We start from the raw sequence: 24,793 nt of genomic DNA on the forward strand, positions 1-24,793 counted from the left end.
GGCAGCTTGATCCGGAGCTATTATAAGGATTTCCGTTTTGTTGGTGTTTAGGACCAGGTTGAGGCTGGCTAGTAGATCGTTGATTGTTGAGAGGCATTTATTCCAGTAAGCCATGGTTTTATGTATAGTATCCGTTATGGGGATGAGAATTTGTATGTCATCCGCGTATAGGAAATGGGTGAGCTTGAGGTTAGTAAGTAGATGGCAGAGTGGGAGAAGATAAATGTTGAAGAGGGTGGGGGATAGTGAGGACCCTTGTGGTACCCCCATTTTGGCTTGAATGGGGTGAGACTCCTTGTTGTTTTTCTTGACTTTGTAGGTTCTATTCTCTAGGAAGGATTTAAACCAGTTGAAGTCTCTCTTCCAGGGGAGAAGGCTCTGAAAGAAGTTCCTTGGAGGCCTCCGAGGAATATTTGGGGGAGGCATCCCCCCATAGGTCATAGGGGGCCCCTTCCTCACCAGGGAAGTGCCTGGGTCGAGGAGAGAGGGTGAACCCTAAGGACAGGGCGTGGGCACTGATGGATGGTGAGGCAGCACCAACAATATTGGTGCCAGCACCGAGGGCACCAAGACTTGGGAGGGATGCCAGGGCACCGGGAGACCCGACGGTCTGGGCATGGGATCCGGCATCAGTGGTCCCGTCCATGGCGATGGGCCGGGAGGCGCATCTTCCTCCTCTGAGGAGCCCAGGATCGGGATGGAGACCGTAGGAGGTATTAGTGGTTGGCTGCATCGGCAGAGCACCAAGCAGGACGTCCAGTCTGTCCAGAAGGTGTGCCAATATGGATGGTGCTGTTTCCGAATCTGGTATGGGGCCAGCGTCGCTGGCGACTGAAAACCCTGAAGGGCATTGAGCACTGCCTGTTGAACCATGTGGTCCAACTCCTCTCAGAACGAGGGTGTGGAAAGAACCGACCCTGGAGGAGGAGGCAGTCTAGGAGTCACCGGAGCATCCACGGGGGTCCGTGGAGGCTCGGTGCCCATCACCATTACCGATGGGGAATGCCTTGGGCTCCGGGTCCAGAGGAGGATGGGGCTCCTCTCCCCAGGGCCTCTTTGGAGGAGGCTCAGTCGAGGCCAATGTCACTCCAGTGTTGGTGCCGGCACCAGACAGTGATGCGCGTCGGTGCCAATGTCAATGCTTCCCACGGTGCTAGGCCCGGTCCTTCTCCAGCACCAAAGATGACGATGCGGAAGCCTTGGAACGGTCGATGCCGGCGAAGGTCGGTCTCCTGCTCCTTGGTCCTCCTGGCTGGGTTTCGACAGAGGGGTGCTGAGACAGATGGTCCCCCTCAATTCGATGCACCCGGCACCGGGGGTCAATGGAGCAGATTGTTTGGGCCCAAACAGGTGCGCCGGCCTTTGGGTGTCATCTGGGCACAGCTTGGACATCGACAGATGTCGTGGGAAGGCCCGAGGCAGAGGACGCACACATCAAGCAGGTCCGTTATGGACATAGTCAGCGGGCACTCGGGGCATTTCCGAAATCTGGTTGCCATGGTAAAAAGAGGAGGCGTGCGGTCGGTGACTATCAGTCACAGTAATGTGAATGACTGGGGACCGACCACAAAAGTGTGAAATGGACTCACTGAACGTCGGAGGAATCGATGAGCGATGGGGGATCCCGGAACGGGGTTGAATGTGAAGATAAACTTCAAAAATTTCCGTGAGGAAAAAGTCACACAGAGCTCCAAGAACTGCAAGGCAACCGCTGCGCGGAAAAAAAGAGACTGAAGGGGGACCCCATGTAGCCACAGGGTTGGTGGCATGCTGGGCATTCTCAGTATGCCAGTCAAAGTTCTAGAAACTTTGACAAAAGTATTCTATGACAGGGCTCCATCTAATGTCACCCATCTGTGAGGACTGCCAACCTGCTTGTCCTGGGAGAATGAAGCTGCCTCCCACAATTAAGATCCAAAATGTTTCCACAACTCTCTGCTCAAGTCAATAATCTTATTTTCTCTATCTTGTGTCAACCCTGACTCCACTACAGTTGACACGGAAGAGGACACAGAATATGAAGTAGAGGACATCTTAAATTCAAAACATATCTAAGACAAACTACATTACCTCATATCATGGCAAGGTTTTGTCCCAGAAGAAAACTACTAGGCGCCAGCTTCAAATATCTATGCCCTTCAGCTAACCAGGAGGTTCCATAGTCTTTTTTCTCATAAGCCCAATCCAAAGGAATTGTGGTAGGGACTTAGAAAACTGGGGGTACTGTAATGCCCTTCACCTCTAATCTGAAGTGCTTCCGGCATCATGCCGCATCCAAAGAACATGGATGAACTTCCTGGAGCTCTGGACACATTTTATAGGTTCCCTAGTCGAGTCTTCCTGTGGCACTGGCTGATGACATCACATCCTGCATGAGTATATAAGGAAGTCCTTTTCAACCAGCCAGCAACAGGTTTTCCTGCCTTGCTACAGTGCATGTTGCTTCTTATCCTGCCTTTGTTCCAGTTCCAGTTCTTGTTCCTGCTTTCCCAGCCTTACCTTGGATCCAGCCTTGCCTTCCTTCCTCGCTCTCCTTGTACCTCTCTCTGCCTCACCTGACCCACTCCTTGCTTTCTACCCAAGTTCCTCTGCCTCCTTGCCCTACAGACTGGTTTCTTGTGTTTGACCCTGCTTGTTTCTTGACCTTACTTGTACACTGCCTGGAATACTGTTTATATCTGAATATTGCCTGCCCCGAGTCCTGAGTCAAAAGCAGGAAGGCTTTTGTGGATGTGGTATGGCTGATTCTTGTCAAGGTAGACACCCTCAACATCTCTAATAGAGATGTTCCCATTTTTGGATATTCAGTTCAAAAAGGTTGCTCAACAAGCCTTAAAGTAACAATAATAGCTTTTCTAAAATGAATACATATTAGGAAGTTAATAGAGTACCTTTACTAATTTTACCTATCAACCGAATTATCTAAAAGAAATGGTTGCCAGTACTGCTGCTTTACAGTATACGATATTGAGGAGCTACAGTAAAGCAACACTGTTTACTTTGCTGATATGAAATGCTTACATCAATGAGTGATCTTAAGAAAATTGCTGAAGCTAGCAGATTCATTAAGTAATGGTATCTAAGCTTTGCTAGCTTTTCTGATTTGTATTTCATCCATTATAATACTTTTCCCACCCAAAAAAAGGGAAAAGAATAGGCCACAAGACAGAATAAAATAGAGAATTACAGCAATATAGAGAGGGAGGGACACATAAGTCAGAGAATAGTCTCATAAGTTTTTACATTTTTGACTGTTTCTGAGGGACCGATGGCCCATTCGCAGACAACATGCAGCTCATTGTGAAGTTGAAGGGTTTTCATCTTGCACTGACCACACTGCACACAGTTGAAGTCCAACTTATCACAGGAGATGGAGAGAGATGGCATAGTCACTGTGGCATGCAGGCAGATAGGATAAATAGGCCCACCTATAACCTGTTGGAAATTATGAAATTCATTTTGTAACAATTTTTAAATCAACTGGAAACAAATGTAAAATTCTGTTACTTCAGGTTTTTTTTTTTTTAGTTAACTGTTTCTGTCTTCCTCTCTCTTCCCTGTGTCGCCTCCTTTTTCCAGTAATTACTTCCCATCTCCCTCTTCTCTTCCCCTAGATATTTATCAGGCTTGCATGATTTGACCTTTCACCTCACCTGAGGCAGGTTTAAAAGGAGCAAAACACAAATGTCATGAGTATTACTCAGAGGTGGTGATATTATTTTCATTGAAAGCATCAAGATGCTATTTTCACTATCAGATAAGGCCCTTGAAATACTGATAACTAGGGATGTGAATCGTTTTTTGACGATTTAAAACAATCGTCAGATATATTTTAAATTGTCAAAAATCGTTATAGCCGCGATACAATAACAATTCCCCTGATTTATCGTCAAAAAATCGTAAATTGGGGGAGGGGGGAGGGCGGGAAAACTGGCACACCAAAACAACCCTAAAACCCACCCCGACCCTTTAAAACAAATCCCCCACCCTCCCGAACCCCCCCCAAAATGTTTTTAATTACCTGGGGTCCAGTGGGGGGGTCCCGGCGCGATCTCCTGCGATCTCCCGCTCTTGGGCCACGGCTGCGTTAATAGAAATGGCGCCGGTGGCCCTTTGCCCTTACCATATGACAGGGCAAAGGTAGCACCGGCGCCATTTTGGTTCCTGTCACCCGATGTCACGAGTGCAGGAGATCGCTCCCGGACCCCCGCTGGACCCCAGGGACTTTTGGCCAGCTTGGGCCACAAGACTTGCCAAAAGTCCAGCGGGGCTCCGGGAGCGACCTCCTGCACTCGCGCCGTATTGCCAATATTCAAAATGGCACCGGCGCTACCTTTGCCCTCACTATGTCATACGACCCGTATGACATAGTGGTAGCGCTGGTGCCATTTTGAATATTGGCAATACGGCGCGAGTGCAGGAGGTCGCTCCCGGACCCCCGCTGGACTTTTGGCAAGTCTTGGCAATGTGCTTCGGTAGGCCATGTAGGTGAAAGATGCTGTCATAGTGAGGGCAAAGGCGATCGGTGCCATTTTGAGACTCAAAATCGCCGTCCTGCCAATACTCAAAATGGCGCCAATCACCGTCATAGTGAGGGCAAAGGCGAACGGCGCCATTTTGAGTATTGGGATCGGATGGCCGGCGTGAAAGGAGGTCGCTCCCGGACCCCCGCTGGACTTTTGGCAAGTCTTCTGGGGGTCAGGAGGCCCTCCCAAGCTGGCCAAAAGTCCCTGTGGGTCCAACGGGGGTCCCGGAGCGACCTGCCATCCGACGCCAGGACTCAAAATGGCGCCAATAGCCTTTGCCCATACTATGTCACAGGGGCTACCGGTGCCATTGGTCAGCCCCTGTCACATGGTAGGAGCACAAGATGGCGCCGATGGCCATGTGACAAGGGCTTACCAATGGCACCGGTAGCCCCTGTGACAAAGGCTATCGGCGCCATGATGAAACTAGCACCGAGGGTCTGAGTGAGTTCCCGGACCCCACAGCTGGACCACCAGGGAGTTTTGGTAAGTCTTGGGGGGGGTCAGGAGGATGGGGGGGTTTAAATTTGTATTTAGGCCGAATAAAACAGAAATCTGTTTAATACGTGGGGAGTCGCGATGCGTTTCGCCTCCCTACGTATTTAACAGATAGCAAAAAATAAGTTGCGGATTACAAATACGTGGAAAACGGATGCACACCTCTACTAGTGAGTACAACTCCATTGAGTCTCTCTGCTCTAAGGGATCAGGTACTCGCTCCTCGAGAGCCTGCTCTCCCTGTCTCAGAGCTCTCCTATTCTATTTGGGACGCTGAATGCTAATTTTATTGTGTGCTCATAACTCTCAGTCTCTTTCCACTACAGCGCTGCTCTACAGAGGATCCGCTGTTCCAGCATTCTGTGAGAGACTCGCCCAGCCGGGCTCTACAACCACTACTCACTACTGCCACCTCTGGTGGTTCCATAAACTGTTTAATAAAAGATTCAAATCTGTGTTTGTCTGTCCGGAGTTTAGCCTGACACTGTGGTCCCTCATGGGACTGCCCCCCGTGGGCATGGTCAGTTGCCACAGTGTCCAAGGATCCACCCAAACACCATTAACCATAACAGACGGCAAGGCCCTGGCCTGGGCCTCCCTGCTGTGGGAGCACGGGGACTCCATACTCGGGATCTTCACCATTTCGTCTGGACTGTCAAACAAGTTTTTGATGAACCAGGGCGTCAATCTACTGCGGCTTACAAGCTTCTTCACCTCCGCCAGGGGTCTTTTCTCTAGTCGAGTATGCAGTAGAATTACGAACCCTGGCCTCAGAATTGGGCTGGCAAGATGACAGCCTGTGGAGCATTTTCCTCGAGGGCCTGGCCTCCAGAACAAAAGATGAATTGGCCGCTCGAGAGATACCCGAGGATCTGGAGGCGCTCATTGACCTGATGGGCCGAATTGATCGGTGTCTTCAGCAGCTGATGAGGGAGCTGAAGCCGGGGTGCTGGGTGGTTCCTTTGGCACCCTCCTTTTCTCGACCCTTGGTTTCCCCAACAACCTCAGAGTCTGCGCCTTCTCGCAATGAGGAGCCCATGCAACTCGGCCAAAGCCACCTATCATCGGAAGAAAAGAAGTGACGTAGATCCCTCGGTCTCTGCCTTTATTGTGCCGACAAGGGACACCTACTGGCTCAATGCCCTGAGCGTCCGGGAAACTCTTGAGCCTAGGCGTCACAGGGGAGCTGATCCTAGGCTGCATCAATCCTGCTCCCCAATGTACTGTTCCAGTGACACAAGAATACAAAGAGGTAGGCGATCTATAATAGCCGTCAGGAAAACACAAAGATAGATGCCTTGATCTTTTTCAATGTTTATTAAAACAGGGATGTGTTCATAAAATGCCCGACTTTCGCACCAGCGTGCATAAGCAGAGACTGCATGTTGTACGCTGGTGCGAAAGTTGTCTTATGCATTGCTGACACACAATGATTGTACACTGGATGAAACCACATTACTGAGTTTCACTTATGACTGTGAAGTGTTCAAGCCCCTGAGGCAGCGGCCTTTGAGCTGCGAAACTCGGCCTGAGTCGGGCATTTTATGAACACATCTCTGTTTTAATAAACATTGAAAAAGATCAAGGCATCTATCTTTCTGTTCCAGTGACACTCCAGTACTCCAGTGGGTCCTTTGCAACTTTGGCCTTTATCGACTCCAGGGCCGGAGGGAACTTTATCCTAGCTAAACTAGTAAAACAGCTACAGCTTCCTATGGTTCACTGCACCACTCCGCTGCTTATCTCATCCATCCAGGGAGATCCTCTGTTAGGTCGAGTTAACTTTTGCACTGCCCCTGTGGTCCTCCGTACCGGGGTGCATCACGAGGAGGAGATCTCCTTCTTCATACTTGAAAAGGCTATCCTCCCAGTGGTACTAGGACTTCCATGGCACCAGAAACACACTCCTCACATCAATTGGAAAACGTGCAAGTAGCTTCCTGGAGTCCCGACTGTTTCTCTTCCTGTCTTCGGGACTTACCTTGTCCTCAGCTCCTGCTAGCTACCACTACCTCGTCTTTACCGGCCCAGTATGCAGACTATGCTGATGTCTTTTCAAAGGAGAAAGCTGAGATTCTCCCGGAGCGCCGCCCTTTTGACTGTGCGATTGATCTTCTGCCTGACACTGTGCCACCAAGTGGCTGGGTCTGTCTGCTGTCACTACCTGAGACCCAAGCAATGTCTCAATACATCCGTGAGAACTTGGAGAGAGGATTCATCCATCCTTCCACTTCCCCGGCTGGGGCAGGCTTCTTTTTCGTAGGCAAACAGGACAGCTCATTAAGACCATGCATTGACTACCATGGGCTCAATGCAATCACTTGCTGGGACAGGTACCCGCTCCCGCTCATCCCAGAGCTTTTGGGCCGTCTCCAAGGGGCCAAGATTTTCACAAAGCTGGATCTCCGCGGGGCATACAATCTGGTCCACATTAAGCCCGGGGACGAATGGAAGACCGCCCTCAGCACGCGTGACAGCCATTACGAATACCTAGTAATGCCTTTTGGCCTATGTAACGCTCCAGCAGTCTTCCAAAACCTTATAAATGAGGTCTTCCGGGACATGCTTCATGCCAATGTAATTGTCTATCTAGTGGACATTCTAATCTACTAGAGAGGCTTGGCATCCCATCATTCGGAGGTTCTCCATGTTCTCCAGCATCTGAGAGACCATCACCTTTACTTCAAGTTAGAGAAATGCCCCTTCGAGCGGGAGTCCCTGCCCTTCCTGGGGTTTACCGTTTCCACATCAGGATTTCGTATGGACCCGGAAAAGCTGGCCAGCATTCGGGATTGGCCTTGACCCGTAGGGCTCCGCTCATTACAGCGTTTTTTGGGCTTCGCTAACTTCTACAGGAACTTCATCCCGCGGTATTCCCACATTGTGGCACCTCTTACCGCGCTCACAAAGAAGGGTTCTGATGCCAGACACTGGTCTCCAGAGGCCATCCAGGCCTTTGAGGAGTTAAATCAGGCCTTCCTGTGTGAACCCTGCCTTCGTCACTCGGACCCGTCACGACCATTCATTGTGGAGGTTGACGCCTCGGATATCGCAGTGGGAGCAGTCCTCAGCCAGTACTCCAGTCATGGAGCCCATTTACCATGCTCCTACTTCTCCTGCAAATTCACCTTGGCTGAGCAAAACTACGGAATCTGAGATAAAGAACTCCTAGCCATTAAAATGGCATTTGAAGAGTGGAGACAATAGCTGGAGGAGGCACAACATCCCATCACGGTATACACTGACCACAAAAACTTGGAATACCTTAGTAAGGCTCAACGTCTGAACCCTCACCAGGCTCTTCTTTAGTCAGTTCGACATCTTACTATGCTACCGACTTCTTGCTATGCTACCGACCAGCAGCGAAAAACACAAGGGCGGACGCCCTGTCCAGATTCCACAAGACAGAGGATGTACCCGAACCACCTCAGTATATCCTAGATCCTGCCAGGATTTTCCTTGCCGCCACCAGCACGGTATCCCCGGGGAAAACTGTAGTCCCTCTCTGCCTTCGGCGAAAGGTTTTATCCTGGGGCCACGATTCTCTCACTGCCAGATACCCGGGCAGAGCCCATACTCTGGAACTCCTGTCTAGCTTCTACTGGTGACCTCAGATGACCCAGGACGTTCGGGCTTACGTCAACTCCTGCCCGACCTGCGCCCAGTAGAGGCCGCTGCCAGGTCGGCTATGGGGGCTCCTGCAACCTCTCCCAGTGCCTCAAGAACCTTGAACACACATCTCCATAGACTTTGTGGTGGACTTGCCCTCATCCAATGGGAACCAGGTGATCTGGGTCATGGTTGATAGGTTCTCCAAGATGGCACACTTCACACCTCTGCCCAAGTTGTCTCAGCACCCAAGTTAGCCCAGCTTTTTAACCAGCACATCTTCCACCTTCACGGTCTTCCTCAGCACATCACGTCTGACCGTGGCCCCCAGTTCACGGCAAAATACTGGCGGTCCCTATGCAAGAAATTCGGAGTACAACTAGATTTTACGTCTGCTTTCCACCATCAGGGAAATGGTTATGCTGAGCAGATAAATCAGGGTCTGAAAACCTTCATCAGCTCATTCGTCGGGAGCAGTCAGGATGACTGGGCATCTTTGTTACCTTGGGCAGAATTCTCGCACAGCATGCATGTTCACATTTCAGGTAGTCTTTGGTAAGGAGCCAAGACCTCCACTGCTTCTTCCTCTGGCTGTGCCTTCCCCAGCGACCCAACTCTGCTCAGCAACTCCACGCTCTGTGGAATACCACTCAGGCTAATCACCAAAGAGCCGCCAATGCTGCCAATCAGACTACGGACAAACATCATCGTCCAGCCCCTCTATTCAGACCTGGAGACTGGGTGTGGTTAAGCATGCACCATATACGCCTTCGACTGCCCTCCATGGGATTGGCTCCTAAATATATTGGACCGTTTTCTGTCAGCGAACGAGTGGGACCAGTTTCCTATTGTCTATGCTGCTTGCCATCTTAAGAATACACAACTCCTTCCATGTGTCCTTGTTAAAACCCTTGGTGCTCTCTATGTTCCACTCTATACCTCGTGAGACCCGGATGTCTCCACTGAAGAGGATCCAGTCTATCAAGTTAGAGAGATTCTGGATGTAAGATGCAATCACAGGCGTTGGGAGTATCTGATATCCTGGGAAGGATTTGGTCCGGAGGAAAATTCCTGGGAGCCGGCCTCGAACATCTTGGATAAGTCCTTGTTTCAGTACTTCCATCAAACACACCCCAACAAGCCTGGTCCTTCTATGAGGGGGCGAAAAGGGGGGCGGTACTGTTGGGGCTCCTGGCCGCGGCAACCTGCGACCTGTCCCCCTACCTGGTCTGACGCTCTACGACCCCCCTGTTCGCCAGCGTAGCATGCTCCGACTCAGAGTCAGCTGCCGGCATGGTCTCCACGTGGCCCTGGATGCCGCCGATTCTCCCGCTGTAGGCGCTTCCCTAGGCGCGCGTGCGACTCAGCTGGACTCTTAAAGGGGCCACGGCGGGAAACTTCGGCCCGGCCCTTAGTGATGACGTCAGGACTGAGGGGTATTTAAACCCTGACTCAGTCCTCAGTTCTATGCCTTGGCAACAGGTCCATCTCATCGGAGTGCTGGTTGCTGTTCCTGTGGTTCCTGTGATTCCAGTTCCTGATCCTGATCCCTGTTCTGGTGGTTCCAGTTCCTGTGTTCCTCTCTCCGTGCATTTCCTTGTCCTTGGTTCCTGCGTCCTCTTCCTTGGCTTGATCTCCTGGTTCTGACTTTGGCTTGCTTCCTCGTCTCTGCTCGTTTGTTGCCAGTCTTGACCCCTGGTCTGGTACCTCATCTCTGCTCATCTGCTGCCTGCCCCTAACCTTCGTCTTGGATCTTTGTTTTGCACCTTCGCTGCCAGCAACAACCCGGACTCCTGACTTCGCCTCTGCCCGCCGCTGGATCAGTCTTCATCGAGGATACCTGCACCTAAGCCCTGCTGGCCCTGGTACCCAAGGGTTCAACCTGAGGGGATTGAGGGCTAGTATAGGTGAAGCTCCAGCCAGGTCGTCCTCACCTGCATCGCCTACCAGCGATGAGGACCATTGGGGGCCATCCCTCAGTGGTAGCACCAACTCTCGTCCCGACCCAAGGGTCCACAGTTCCAACAGAATTGGAGGCATTATGATAGTTGATGGCATGGTATAGTCGGTTTTATTTGAATTTTATATACTATGTTGCTGTATGTAGATGTATTTTTGTATTTGTTTATTTTATATTTAATGAATGTTTCATTGTAATCTGCATTTGAATATGCTAGATTATGTGGAATATAAATGATTTTTAAATAAATACATTTATCCATAAATCAGGTACAGCACAGGCAGTGATGTCTCACCCTGCCAACGTACTTTAGCTCTAAAGGAATCAAATGTAGTGGGAAAGGGTAGTCTCATTCAATCCTTGGTCTCTCTGCTAAAACTGACAAACAAATAATAAAAGAACTAAGCATTGCCAACAGTGATAGTGGTGATACATTAGAAATGTGCAAACTGCTACCTCAGAATCTGGGATTTTAGTTACTGACTCATCTATTTAAAAGGAAAATTGGTCCTTACCTGATAATTTTCGTTCCTGTAGTATTACGGATCAGTCCAGACTCCTGGGTTTTGCCTCCCCTCCAGCAGTTGGAGACAGAGAAGTTTTGAACTGACTCTGCCCTATGTCCTGAGGTGCTATCTAGAGTCTGTCAGTATTACACTGTACCCACGTAGAAAGGTTAAACCATAACTTCCACTATAACACAACTTCCCCCCAAAGAGCAGAAGAAATGTAAACCTGTAATGTAACTAACGAAACATGCCCATACTCACACCCTGTAAGGTGGGGCATACACTATAAGAACATTTGAAAAATCTGCAGAATCTTAAATGATTAACGACCGAGCATACTCTCCATTTCCCCCAACTCTGAAATTGGCGGGACTCTGGACTGATCCATGGTACTACAGGAATGAAAATTAGCAGGTAAGGACCAATTTTCCTTTCCCTATGCATACCCGCATCAGTCCAGACTCCTGGGATGTACCAAAGCTTCCTTAACCGGGGTGGGACTGAGAGAGTCCCGCTCGGAGCACACTAGCCCCAAAGAAACCAGGCTCTGGGGCCCAGACATCCAGGCGATAATGCCTGGCAAAAATGTGTGTAGATTTCAAGTAGCCACCCGACAAATTTCCTGTGGCGACACCTGTTAACATTCTGCCCAAGAGGCCACTTGCGATCGAGTAGAATGAGCCCGAAGACCAACCGGGATCAGACAGCCCTGAACTAGATAAGCAGAGACAATAGCTTCCTTTAGCCAGCTCGCAATAGTGGCCCTTGAACCACAGGACGAAAAGATGGTCTGAGAGACGGAAACTGTTCGTAACCTCCAAGTAACACAACAGCACTCGTTTCACATCCAACTTCCTTAGATCCCTAGACTCAGGTGTAGAAGAATCCAGGACTGCAAAGGAAGGAAGCTCCACTGACTGATTCAAATGAAAGGAGGACACCACTTTCGGGAGAAAGGAGGGAACTGTCCTCAAGGAGATGCCTGCTTCTGTAATCCGTAGGAAGGGCTCCTTGCAAGATAGGGCCTGAAGCTCCGATACACTCCTCGCTGAGGAGATAGCCACAAGGAAGACCACTTTCAATGTCAGATCCTTCAGAATTTCTCACTTCAATGGCTCGAAAGATGCATTGCAAAGAGTGTGGAGGACCAGATTCAACTTCCATGAGGGACAAGGTTTCCGAACTGGAGGATGGAAATGCTTGGCCCCACGCAAAAAGCGAACCACATCTGGATGGGATGCCAGGGCAACGCCCTGTACCTTACCTCGAAAACAACCAAGGGCCGCCACCTGGACTCTTAGGGAATTAAAGGCCAATCCTTTTTTACAGGCCTGCCCGTAAAAAGGTCAAAACATCTGCAACGGAAGCCCTGGACGGCTCCACCTCGTGGTCCAGGCACCAGGCCTCAAAGATACCCCAAACTCTGACGAACGCCATGGAGGTAGAGGGCTGTGAGACTGTAGAAGTGTGGTAATTACCACAACTGAGTAACCCTTGCTCCTCAATCTCCGTCTTTTAAAAGCCATGCCGCTAGACAGAAGTGATCTGCCTCTTGCAAACAAACGGGGCCTTGGTGCAGAAGATATGGAGATGGATGAAACCTCAGGGGTCCGTCCACTGCTAGATTCACGAGGTCCGTAAACCATGGGCGACACGGCCACTCTGGCGCAACTAGCACTACTTCGTCCAATTGAGCTTCGATGTGACGCAGCACCTTGCTGACCAACGGCCAAGGCGGAAATACGTACAACAGAATGTCCTTCGGCCAGGGAACGACTAGAGCATCCACACCCTCTGCTCCTGGCTCCCGGCGCCGACTGAAGAATTGGGGAGCCTTGGCATTGCGGAATGTCACCATCAGGTCCACGGAGGGCGTGGTCCAGTGGTCGCATAGAAGACGAAAGGCCTCGAAGAGCTCCCACTCTCCAGGGTCCAGCTGGTGGTGGCTGAGAAAATCGGCTTGTACATTGTCCACTTCGGCTATGTGAGAGGCTGCTATCTTGTACAGGTGCTGCTCCGCCCAACTGATCAACAGCTGGGCCTCCATTGCCACTGGGCAACTCTTGGTTCCGCCTTGATTGATGAAGGCCACCATCGTCGTATTGTCAGAGAGCACTCTTTCTTACTGAAGTTCCCTTTACCAAGGGAAAGAGGGCCTGCAGAACTAACCGAACTGCTCTGGTCTCCAACCGATTGATCGACCAGGAGGACTTCGTTCTTGACCACTGGCCTTGCACCACTCTCCCCCGACAGACCGCTCCCCAACTGGAGAGACTCGCATTGGTGGTTACCACTGTCCAAGAGGGCATTTCCAAGTCCACCTCTGACATAAATTGTCTGGGAGAAGCCACCAAACAAGACTGGAACGCACCAAGTCCGTAAGGGGTAGAAGAAAGTGAAACTGTTCGGAAAGCGGATTCCAACGGGAGAGTAATGCTGACTGAAGAGGCCTCATATGCGCAAAGGCCCATGGGACTAGATCAAGAGTGGAAGCCATTGAACCAAGAACCTGTAAATAATGCCAGACTCTAGGGGTGTGCATTCGTTTGCAACTTATTGGCAATCCGCAACATATATGTCCATATTTGTTATATTCGTGGGGTCGCGAAACGTATCGCGATTCCCCACGAATATAACATATCATCCGTTCCATACGTTTGGCGGCGCACGCTTTTCTTAGTCGCCATTTCAAATCGGAGAACGCCATTTGGGTGTATCTATAGCCAAAAACCAGCCCTTTCCTGTGAGTCATCAGTGACCTCACAGCCCTGTCACAGTGGGTCGGACAGGTTGGCAAGGAGACCAGAATGCAACGTATCAGCAATAAGAAGTTTTGCAATGCAGCCAATCGCGCTCTCACTCAGTGGTCAGTGACACTTTTCCTGATGACCCAGAACTATATATATTTAAGCACGCGGCGTGCCATGCACTTTATTTGCAGGGGTGATCTGAGGAGGCTGGGAGGTGGTCAGTCTCTGCAGAACGTGGATGCAATCAGAGCTAGTCTGAGTTCTCAAATCTGTATTCAATTGCTAGCTAGGCTAGTTACTTAGATAGAAAAAGATATTTGTGCTTCATTTGGCTGCAGTGCCAGCTAGCCCTGTTTTTTTTTTTTTAAGCACTTTTTTTAGTTGTTTTGAGACGGTCTCTCTGTGCCAGGAAGAGAAGCTGCTAGCAGTGGCGTTTTGTTTAATTCACCCTCTGGGGTAGGTTGCAAGCACCATTTGGGTGGGAGAGACATATTCAATTTCTAGCTAGTTTCTAGAATTGCCATTGAAAAATATATTTCATCGATTTTCCTGCTGTGCCAACAATTCCAGCTTTTTTGTTAACTGCATTTGTTTAATTGAACTCACTCAGTCTCTCTGTGCACTGGGCTTCAGTGCCAGTGGGCAGGCAGTTTAGCAGACTCAAGTATACTGGGACAACAATGGTCTGTGTGTGCAGCCAAATCCCAGTGGGCCTCTTTTGTAGTTATAAGCTCGGTGTGTGCACACACATTACATTAGTGCATATCAAGGCACTGTGCCAGTGGGCACTGAGTAGTTTAGCAGACTCAAGTATATTATTAGGACAGTCTGTGCAGCCAAATCCCCAGTGGTCCTCTTTTGTAGTTCCAAGCTCAATGTGTACACACACATTACATTAGTGCATATCAAGGCACTGTGCCGGTGGGCAGCCAGTAGGCACTAAGCAGTGACATTGAACCCATAATGTCAGGGAAAGCTAGATGTGGTTGAGTGATTGGGACTGGCAGAGGAGGCACTTCAAAAGGCACTAGTGTCAGTCCCCCACTAAAGTTAAAAAGGGACCTATTGCAATCTAAACTCTTTGGAGGGGCAGGCACTGGCAGTTCCATCCAGAAAAAAATGAAATCTAAACATGATGGATCGCCACAACTGTTTCTGACCCTGTAGTTTTGGAGGTGAGGGAAGGGGAGGCTGAGTCATGCAAGACAAAATGTCGACACCCAAACGCAACAGTGGGACAGCAGTCTCAACTTAGCACTGTTTGCTTCTGATTCCGATGAAGAATCATCTTGTGTGGGATTCTCATCAGAAACGGAAGGAGTAATAGCTGACGAAGTTTTAGGAGGATCAGTTAGTCCTGTCTTAGCCTCCACTTCAGTGCAGCAGGGGAGAGATAAAACTGTTGATGAGGAGGAGGAGGAAGAGCAGTCAGTGCAGGCACAGAGTGTGACTGAGGCCCCTGGCATTGCTTCTCAGGGTGCGCCCACTACTTCAGTTCCAGTGCCAGCATCCACCCCAAAGGCAATACAGAAGGGAGGATCATGAAAGACATCTGCGATCTGGAGCCACTTTAAAGTGACAGAGGACCCATGTTTTGCTCGGTGTAATTACTGTGGCAGAGGGAAGCAAATGGGACATCTATCTAATTTTGGCATGACACATCATATGAAGAGGCAACACCCAACAACAGTACTGCCATCTGGGGATGGTGGCAGTACCAGTCAGGGGACCTCTTCCAAGCAGCGTAAAGTGTATTTGAATAGGAGCAGAGTCAGCCCATGCCCTCAGCCCCTTCTAGCAGTCAGGTGGCAGGCCACCAACCCCCTGACATGTGGCAGAAGTGACAACCCACCATGGAGGAAATGGGGTGGAGTGTGGTAATGCTATCCCGGGTTAGGAGGCAGGCAGCCTCAAAAGTTGTAACCAGGAGCATTGGGGAAATAATTGCCCTTGATGACCAGCCCTTGCAGTTAGTGGAGAATGTGGGTTTCAAACATTTTCTGAAGGTCGTAGTTCCAAATTATAAAGTCCCCTCCAGAACCATATTTAGCAGAAAGGTCATCTCCAGCCTGTACAAGCAGTGTCGCAGTCGCATCCAAGCACTGCTAGCTAAGGCACAGGGGAGTGTGCATTTCACCTGCGATATCTGGACCGCCATGAATGCTGCACACTCTTACCTCTCCATGATAGCACACTGATGGGACCTGGCTTACGCAGGGGCAGGCAGTAGCTCTATTACTGAACAAGTATCAGGGTGGAGGTGGGCTTTACTGCACACTCACCTGAAGGACCAGGCACATACCGCAGTCAATATTCTAGCATGCATCAGACAGATGCTGGAGGGCTGGCAACTACACCAGCGAGACAGGAATCCTCAGGCAGGGTTCTTTGTCACAGACAATGGTGCAAACATGGTTAAGGCAATAACAGATAGGCGCCTTAAGAACATCCGATGTTTTGCACACACTCTGCACCTGGTAGTGAAGTCAGCTCTGGGGTTGGAGTCCAATGACCAAGAGAATGAATACCTGCATAGCTTAATTCAGAAGTGCAGGAACATAACAGCGCACTTCCACAGAAGTGTGAAGGCGGGGCAGGTTCTCATTCAAGACATTGCCACCTGGTGGAATTCCACCTTTATGATGCTGCAGAGGTTAGTGGAGCTGCAGACACCCCTTCAGGAACTTTCTGGTTCAATGGACATAGGTGTGCAGAATCCCCTAGGGCATCATAGTTGGTTAGTCATGAGTCAGCTGGTAAAAATCCTGCAGCCCTTCAAGGATGTCACGGAGGAGCTGAGTTCCAGAAGTGCCACCTTGGCTGACATCATCCCTATAGTTAATTTCCTGGATGAAAATTTGGAGGCCTTTAAATAGGAAGAGGGAATGACAGTTGAGGTGCTGCACTGTCTGGACATTTTGCAGCAGCAGGTGGAAGAGAGATTAAGGCCTTTAACAGAACAGAACACATACATGCTCACCACAGTCTGTGATCCCCGTGTGAAAGGGAAACTCGCCCTACAGTACGATTGTCTCCTATTGGTGAAGGACCTGTTGTTAGCAAAAGTCCATGAACAGGAGCTTCATAGGCAGAGACAGATTAGGCATGAAGCAGAGGAGGAAACAGCGGGCACTTCAGAGAGTTGTGCTAGCCCAAGCAGGAGCAGCACTCTGTCGGCGACAGCTAGTACCTCCTCCTCCACTTCAGAACACCAAAGGCATGTTGCCCATAAAGATTCATCTTTTGTGCTATGGGCTAGAGAGAAAGCAGCTGGCATGAGTGACTCTCAGCTCACCCAAGCAAAGGAGACACCAGCACAGCTGTCAGTGACACAATATCTCTCAGAGCCCACAGAGAACATGCAGACAGATCTGATGGCATATTGGGCACACAAGTGCACTGTCTGGCCACACCTAGCCAAAGTGGCTCAGCGATATCTGTCATGTCCACCAACCAGTGTGCCCAGTGAACGTGTCTTTTCAATGACAGGGGATATCATGAGCCCTCACCACTCAAGGCTGGCACCAGAGTTGATGGAAATGCTAGTATTTTCAAAAGTAAACCTGCCTTTGCTTGGGTTTCCAAATTTTCCCTGTGAATGGCAAGATGAATAAAAGCAATTGAAATCCTTGCAGCAGCTCTAACTGCCTCCTATGCTCCAGATAATATAAGCACTGCAGCACATGTACCTGACCTGAAACACTGTGCCTGTCCGTCCACTGTCCAGGCTGTATGTCCCTACAAGGGCCTGACCTGAAATGCTGTGCCAGTCCATCCACTGTCCAGGCCGTACGTCCCTACAAGGGCCTGACCTGAAATGCTGTGCCTGTCCATCCACTGTCCAGGCCATACATCCCTACAAGTGCCTGACCTGAAACGCTGTGCCCGTCCGTCCACTGTGCAGGCCGTACATCCCTACAAGGGTCTGACCTCTAACGCTGTGCCTGTCCGTCCACTGTCCAGGCTGTATGTCCCTACAAGGGCCTGACCTGAAACGCTGTGCCTGTCCGTCCACTGTCCAGGCCGTACGTCCCTACAAGGGCCTGACCTGAAACGCTGTGCCTGTCCATCCACTGTCCAGGCCGTACGTCCCTACAAGGGCCTGACCTCTAACGCTGTGCCTGTCTGTCCACTGTCCAGGCTGTACGTCCCTAAAAGGGCCTGACCTGTAACGCTGTGCCTGTCTGTCCACATTTGGAATGTAAGAACATAAAAAGATGACTTAAGATGTTTGGAACTTGCATATTTCATATGCTCAATATTTTTTATGACCTTGCCAACAGTAATGTTTCTAGTACTATCGAAAACTGGTGGTGGTTGCACTCTAGTTCATCCTCTCTGTTCCGATTGTTTACAGAGGCACTGTGTAAACCACAAAGTCAACATAGGTTGATATTGTAGATCTGGACTTGAGTAGCGGTTTTCTTATTTCTGAGAGCTCTTCATGTCCTCGAATGCTGTGCCAGTCCGTCCAAGCCTTATGTCCCTATGTGGGCTTGACCTCTGTCCTCGAATGCTGTACTTGTCCATCCAGGCCTTATGTCCCTAATTGGGTTTCCGTTTGACCTCTGTCCTCGAATGCTGTGCCTGTCCGTCCAGACCTAATGTCCCTACAAGGGTTTCACCTCTGTCCTCGACTGCTGTGCCTGTACGTCCAGGCCTAATGTCCTTACAAGGGTTTGACCTCTGTCCTCGATTGCTGTGCTGTACGTCCAGGCCTAATGTCCCTACAAGGGTTTCACCTCTGTCCTCAAATGCTGTGCCTGTCCGTCCAGGCCTAATGTACCTACAAGGGTTTGACCTCTGTCCTCGATTGCTGTGCCTGTACGTCCAGGCCTAATGTACCTACAAGGGCTTGACCTCTGTCCTCGATTTTTGTGCCTGTACATCCAGGCCTAATGTCCCTTCAAGGGCTTGACCTCTGTCCTCAATTGCTGTGCCTGTATGTCCAGGCCTAATGTCCCTACAAGGGTTTGACCTCTGTCCTCGATTGCTGTGCTTGTCCGTCCAGGCCTTATGTCCCTATGTGGGTTTCCATTTGACCTCTGTCCTCGAATGCTATGCCTGTCCATCCAGGCCTTACGTCCCTACAAGGGCTTGACCTCTGTCCTCGATTGCTGTGCCTGTACGTCCAGGCCTTATGTCCCTACATGGGCTTGACCTCTGTCCTCGAATGCTGCACCTGTTCGTCCAGGCCTTATGTCCAGTCCTAGCAGCTGAACCCTCGGAACAAAGGGAAACCTCAATCTCTGGCAATTCAAACTAGTAATCCTTCACAGCATGGATCCTTAAATAAAACAAACAATTTTCTTTAGTTTCAGGGCAGAGAAGAGAACTTCCTCCGTCTTGCTTATGAAGTCATGATCTGTTTGCAAATGCTTAAATCCTAACAATTTGTATCATTATACACTCTAGGGGCCAACCCATTCCAGGGAGCCCTTTCCTGCTCAAAGGAAAGGGAACTCTTCCTGGATGTAGCAGCCTATCTCTTAGCACCTGTTGACCCATGTTCAGAACAAGAAAAAAACTCTAAGGTACTTAGACTGTGGCAGTGAGACCAAGCTCACAGTGAAACCCTGCTCCACGTCGCCACGCTTTGAAGGCTCGTGCTCCACTCTAGGGGCCAAACTATTCCAAGGAAGCCCTTTCCTGCTCAAAGGAAAGGGAACTCTCCCTGATGTTGGAGCCTATCTCTTAGTACCTGTTGACCCATGTTGAACCGCTGTTCACATGGCACCCTGCTCCACGTCGCCACGCTTTGAAGGCTCGTGCTCCACTCTAGGGGCCAACCCATTCCAAGGAAGCCCTTTCCTGCTCAAAGGAAAGGGAACTCTCCCCGGTGTTGTAGCCTATCTCTTAGTACCTGTTGACCCATGTTGAACTGCTGTTCACAGTGAGACCTCCTCCACATCGCCACACTTTGAAGGCTTGTGCTCCACTCTAGGGGCCAACCCATTCCAAGGAAGCCCTTTCCTGCTCAAAGGAAAGGGAAATCTCCCCAGTGTAGCCACTGCCAGCCTCTCTCTTAGCACCTGTTGACCCATGTTGAACCGCTGTTCACATGGCACCCTGCTCCAAGTCGCCACACTTTGAAGGCTCGTGCTCCACTCTACGGGCCAACCCATTCCGGGGAGCCCTTTCCTGCTCAAAGGAAAGGGAACTATGCCTGGGTGAGCCAGCCTGTATCTACCCTCTGATCCATGTTGAACCGCTGTTTACATGGAAACCTCCTCCGCCTCGGCCTTGAAAATTCTCGTTTGTATATCTGCTAACTCCACCAGATTTTAAAAGACCAGCGAGAGCTCACTAGACGCCAATGGAAACACCACACTCTAGGGGTGAACCCATTCTAGGGAGCCCTTTCCTGTGCAAAGGAAAGGGAACTCTCCCCAGGTGTAGCCAGCCTGTATCTACCCTCTGACCCATGTTGAACTGCTGTTTACATGGAAAACTCCTCCGCCTTGGCCTTGAAAATTCTCATTTGTATATCTGCTAACTCCATCAGATTTTAAAAGACCAGCGAGAGCTCACTAGACACCAACAGAAACACCCCACTCTAGGGGCGAACCCATTCTAGGGAACCCTTTCATGCACAAAGGAAAGGGAACTCTCCCTGGGTGTAGCCAGCCTGTATCTACCCTCTGCCTCTCTGCCTTGCTGCCATACCCCAGATGACTCACTCAACTCCTTGTGGTGTTCTTGCCACTATCATGGTTGCTCAGTGTGTTGGTGCTAGTCTTTCTGCTTGCTATGTTCCCCCTTCATTGTGCTGAGGGATGTTGAAGCCACTTGTCTTGCCGCTTTGCCTGTCGTGCTGCCTTCAAGGGTTCATGCATCTGTTATTGGTGCTCTCTTTTGAAGCTGTGGTGTGTTTTTGACACTCTTGCTGCTGCTTTGCACCTCTATTAAAGCACTCTTCTTGCCACTCCTGGTACCCCTTTGCCCCTTTAAAATACCTTAGGCTATTCATGCCACTTTGGTGCCACTTTGCCACAGTCTAAGTACCTTGGAGCTCTTTTCTTGTTCTGATGATTGATCCCTAGAAGTTTCATCAAAATTGATAAGAAAACCCCATTCTGCAGCCAAAAACAGGCTGCCAATACTTCTCCCATTGACTTTAATGGGAACCGGAAAACGAATGCAACATATCAACGGATCGGGGGTGTCATTGAACGAATGTAACGTATTTGCCCGCTGATGAATACAAATACCGAATTGGATGAATCCATACTCTCTGCACATCCCTACCAGACTCTGGGATGAGGCATGGATCGCAAAGCCTCCACCCGAGTCTGCATCTTGGTAAGTCGCTCCTCGGTAAGGAAAACTTTGCCCAAGAGGGTATCGAACCAAGCACCCAAAAATTCCAAGGACTGGGAGGGAACCAGATGACTCTTGTCCGGATTGACAACCCAGCCCAGCAGGCTCAACAGCTGTAGGACACGATGTACCGCCTTCCGGCAATGGTCCTCCGATTTCGCTTGAATCAGTCAGTCATCCAGATAAGGATGCACCAGAAAACCCTCTCTCCGGAGAGCCGCTGCTACGACCACCATTACTTTGGTGAATACCCTGGACGCCGATGCCAGACCGAAGGGCAGGGCACATAATTGGAAGTGATTCCCGAGGATTGCGAACTGCAGATACTTTTGATGGTCGGGGCGGATGGCTATGTGCAAATACGCATCGGTCAGGTCTAGAGACGCCAAGAACTCTTCCCTGTGAACGGACGCTATCACAAAACGAAGAGTTTCCATGCAAAATCAAGGCACTCTCTTTAAGTCGAGGATGGGTCGGAAAGTGCCTTCCTTTTTGGGTACCACAAAGTAAATGGCATAGCGAACCCGCCTGAGTTCTCCAACAGGTTCTGGTACTATGGAGCCCAAGTCCTGCAGTCTTCTTAGGGTGTTGCGCACAGCCAGACATTTTTGTTCGTAAGAGCATGAGGAAACCAGAAATCGCTCCTGGAGCGGCCAAGCAAAATCTAAAGTGTAGCCGTGTTCTATTATATTGAGGACCCACTGGTCTGAGGTCAAATTGGTCCACTCCTCTAGGAAAAGGGACAACCTGCCCCCTATCTTCGGTATGGAGGAGTGAACCAGCATCGCTGCATTGTGCAGACTTGAGACCCTCAAGTCCCTGTGGGACTCTGTCTCTAGCAGGACGTCGGCCTCGAAAGGACTGATTCCAGGAATGTTGCCGGCTAGGACCCTGCTGAGACAAGGACCCGTAGGATCTGAAAGATCGAAAAAGGTGATTCCCCTGGAATCTCAAGCGCTGGTGAAAGGGCCCCCTCATCCTGGGCTTATCTTCCGGCAGCTTATAGACTTTGTTTTCTCGCAGAGACTTAATCACATCCTCCAATTCTTAGCCAAACAGCAATTTTCCTTTAAAGGGCAATGATCTCAACTGGGCTTTTGAAGAAACATCTGAGGACCAGTTTCTGAGCCATAGGAGTCTGTGGGCAGAGACAGCCAAACCCATAGTCCTGCAGGAAGTGTGAAGGTGGTCATAAAGCGCATCTGTGCTGTAAGCCACCGCGGCTTCCAACCTCCCGGCTTGAACCGCCTCTGCCTTAGAAAGGGATGCTCCTGATTGTAACTGCTGTACCCAGCGGAGACTGGCTCTCAGCGCAAAACTGCTGCACATGGCAGCCCGGACCCCCAGAGCCGAAACTTCAAAAATCTTTTTCAATTGCATCTCCAGTTTGTGATCCTATAAATCCTTGAGGGCTGTGGCTCCCGTCACTGGGATGGTGGTCTTTTTTGTCACCACGGAAACTGCAGCATCCACATTGGGCACCTTGAGGAGGTCCAGGGCTTCCTCTGATAGTGGGTACAACTTGTCCATAGCTCGGCTGACATTCAAGCCCAAATCCGGAGTTTCCCACTCTCGAAACAATAGGTCAGTAACTGACATATGGAAAGGAAAAGACCGAGCTGGACCCCTGAGCCCAACCATCACCGGATCCATGGCTCCCAGCCGTGAATCCTCCTGAGGGACCTCAATCCCTAATTCTTCCATAATAGCTGGGATGAGTGGTCCCAACTCATCCTTTCGGAATAAGCGTACCACCTTTCGGTCATCACCTTCGACCATTGGTATGCCAGTTTGCTTGGTAGGCTGGAGCTGGCTGTCCGGATCCGCATCCAGTCCCTGAGGATCCTGTGGATGGGGCTCCTCTCCATCTGAATGCTCTGAAGACGAACTGTCCCATCTCCCCCGGGGACTTGGGGCGCTTGTGGGTTGAGATGGCACACATTCCCCCAACCGAGGGTACTGGGGCTGAACGAGGGACCCTGCTACCATGCCTTCTAGCCGCTCTCTGGGCCTTAAAGGCCTTGTGGAGTAGCAAAACAAATTCTGAGAACGATGAAGAAGAATCATCAGAGGCACCTCCAGGGCCCTCACCTGACGAGTTCGCCTGATCAGCCTGTAAATCGTCCCCCCTGGAGGCCCCAGACCACGGCAAAAGTAGTAGTGGGGAATTCCCTTCCCCCAAAGTAGCCTGCTCTTGTGCCCTGAATGTCTGTAAAATGGCGTCCATTCCCGTGCTGAGCAGGAACAGGTCTGAAGGCTGACATTGTCTATCGAGCCTCCTAGGGTCTCGGCGCACTCTGGAACTGCCGCCCTGGGAAAAATCATTTACCACCTTCCCCAAGGTGACCTCCCCTCTGGAGAGGAACTCAGAAAAAATACCGGCTCTGGAAAACCACGCGCGTGCGCTCCCAGAAGACGAACAGGCGGCTCTAAGGCAGGCAGAGAAGCAGCGGCGGGGGGAACGAAGAGGTCGCTGGGCCGGCCGTGAGATCAAGAAATAAATAGATTACCTTGTTCCTCTTAGTCTATCACTTCGCGGTTTTTGGGGGGTTTTGTCAGTCAAAAAACAAGTTCTGTCCCCTCCCTGAGGGTGAGTGAACCAGGTTTCCCGGTATCACCTTCAGTTGCTGCCAAGAGGGCAGGTTATAGGGTTCTCAACCCTCTGCTCCTCAGCCTCTATTACCAGGGGGGATGGTCCCACTAGGACCTGACAACCTCCTGGGAGGCTTAAAGTCCTTTAGTTTTTTTTTTTGTTGTTTTTTTTAATCCAACTAAGTCTTGAAACTAATTTAACTAAGTAATGTAACCAATTCTAGCTAATCCAGACTGAAGAGATTTGCACCTCCACCATCTGCTGGAGACAGAGAAATACTGACAGACTCTAGGTGGCAACTCAAGATATAGGGCAGAGTCAGTTCCAAACTTTTCTGTCTCCATCTGCTGGAGGGGAGGCAAAACCCAGGAGTCTGGACTGATCCGGGTATGTATAGGGAAAATGAATGCTACCAAATATGGCTCAACCATAGGCCTGGGAAGAAATCTCAGGCATGTTTATTAACATCTCAGTGTCCATTGGGCTTCTATCACATGGACACACTGACTTGCACTGTTCACGACACACTATCTAGCATTCTCAACATGAACCATGATGATATTTCTTTATAAATTATCATATCTATTAAGATCAGATGAGTCTTAATTTGAATTGTATCTAGAAGAGACTCAAACTCCAAATGGGGTGACAGGTAAATATGAAAATTCACAAAACGGATCACAGACTCAAGTGATTCCAGGACCTTGAAGATAATCCATACCAATCTTCCAGTCCTGACTAGTGACCTTGTCCACTCAGTCAGCCCAATAGGGAGATACATGCACTCCCAACTTTCACAGGTATGCTATAACATTTGGAGTAGAGGAGTAGCCTAATGGCAGCGGGCTAGACCCAGGGAAACCAGGGTTCAAATCCTACTGTCACTCCTTGTGACCCTTAGGCAAGTCACTTTACCCTCTGTTGCCTCAAGTACAAAATTAGATTGTAAACCCTGTGGGAATAGGGAAATACCTACAGTACCTGAATGTAATCCACTTTGAAGTGCTAAAAAGCAGATATAAAAATCT

At 50.0% G+C, this 24,793-nt stretch overlaps 1 protein-coding gene across 1 annotated transcript in view; it reads right to left on the bottom strand.

Annotated features, from left to right (window-relative positions):
- HYDIN (HYDIN axonemal central pair apparatus protein) overlaps positions 1-24,793 on the bottom strand; it is a 1,819,717-nt gene that overhangs the window by 983,035 nt on the left and 811,889 nt on the right. The window contains exon 34 of the mRNA XM_029609235.1: positions 3,244-3,435. Coding sequence (XP_029465095.1) covers positions 3,244-3,435 — 192 coding nt within the window. The remainder of the gene's footprint in view (positions 1-3,243; positions 3,436-24,793) is intronic.

Source organism: Rhinatrema bivittatum, chromosome 7, assembly GCF_901001135.1.
Source record: "Rhinatrema bivittatum chromosome 7, aRhiBiv1.1, whole genome shotgun sequence".
Taxonomy (NCBI): Eukaryota; Metazoa; Chordata; class Amphibia; order Gymnophiona; family Rhinatrematidae; genus Rhinatrema; species Rhinatrema bivittatum.